General features: G+C 34.3%; 1 protein-coding gene across 1 annotated transcript; it reads right to left on the minus strand.

The window, feature by feature from the left end:
* Positions 1-224: 224 nt before the first annotated feature.
* Positions 225-1,136, minus strand: tac4 (tachykinin precursor 4). Its single transcript, XM_053640157.1, has 3 exons — positions 1,105-1,136; positions 899-995; positions 225-539 (listed from the first exon to the last, which is right to left on the minus strand). Exons 1-3 carry the CDS (start codon positions 1,132-1,134, stop codon positions 388-390), a joined length of 279 nt encoding a protein of 92 aa, XP_053496132.1. The 5' UTR covers positions 1,135-1,136; the 3' UTR covers positions 225-387.
* Positions 1,137-1,347: the final 211 nt, after the last annotated feature.

A 1,347-nucleotide genomic window follows, 5' to 3' on the forward strand; every position in this document is an offset into this window, starting at 1 on the left:
TGGTGTGTTATAAATAAACATGATGTCATAAGTAGCATGATTTACACATTCACTGATTTATTGAAAACTCATATATATATATATATATATATATATATATATATATATATATATATATATATATATATATATATATATATATATATATATAATGAGAGAGCAATACATAGTGATAGCCAGGCAAAACCAATCTTTTTTTTTTTCTTCTTTTTTTTGGGGGGGCATAATTAGCATTACTGTGGCTTCTCTGGAACCTCTTCAAAATCTGTCAAAGGGAGAGGATACATTAATACATTGTTGTACATATTACTGGATATATACAGACCTGTCAATGGCTTTAAATGGGTGGGGAATTGATATTGTAATATAGGCTACTGCAGGACTAAACTATGCAATTGAGCAATTGTGTTTACCCAATTTGAGTCTATATTTAGATTCAGACAGAGAATCAGAAACTGATTTCATGTGTAGGATGAAATACTTACCACCCTTTGAAGATCGCTTGCCCATCAGTCCAACAAACATCTCTCCATTGTTTCCTGTCAATAAAAAAGAAAATTAACATGGAGATGTGATTAGGTGCAAGAATACACTACACAGAGAGACAGATCTCTCTGTCTGTAATAGGTGTAATTTAGTTTACTTTTCCAACCAAGTTGCAGGGGTTGAGAAATTTCTGAGGAAATGAAATCAGATTCAATACATTTTTCTATGCTGTTATGGAGCAGTGAGTCCAGAAGACAGCATTTAATTTTAGTTTCAGTAAGTGTACATTTCAAATGTCTTAAGTGCTTATTCTTCAATCAGTTTAATAAGTGAAATGTCAGATTCAGAGATTTGTTGCAGTTCAAGGAGTCAACTGCTCATAAAAGTACAGGTTAATAAAAACCTGTTTTACCTAAGCTACGGCCCATTAAACCATGAAACTGCTGTGACTTTGAATGCTTCAGGAGGTCGTCAAAGTACAGAGTGAAGCCAATTTCTGCTGGATCACCCTGAAAAAGCAAATGCCATTATTGTAACTGCACAAAATGATTGAAAATTAGCTGTAGCTTCTACTTGCCTACTTGAGATATGGACTGTAGATTGAGAGAATGTGCTTACCTGCCAGTTCTCCTGGGACCAGATATCCATGTCCTCACTGAAACTTGACATACCAGTGTGCAGCTGTACATATAGAGCAAAGGCCAGAATGGAAAGTTTAAAAAGCTCCATTGTGTAATTTGAAACAGTAACTAAATAAAGAAATAAAATAAAACAGACAAATACTCTGATGGTCTATGGTCTTGCACGGCAATGAAAAAGGCAGCTGAACTTCACTGCTCTGCTGGTCATATTTATATAGCA

The sequence above is a fragment of the Ictalurus furcatus genome, chromosome 2 (genome assembly GCF_023375685.1).
Source record: "Ictalurus furcatus strain D&B chromosome 2, Billie_1.0, whole genome shotgun sequence".
NCBI classification, from domain to species: domain Eukaryota; kingdom Metazoa; phylum Chordata; class Actinopteri; order Siluriformes; family Ictaluridae; genus Ictalurus; species Ictalurus furcatus.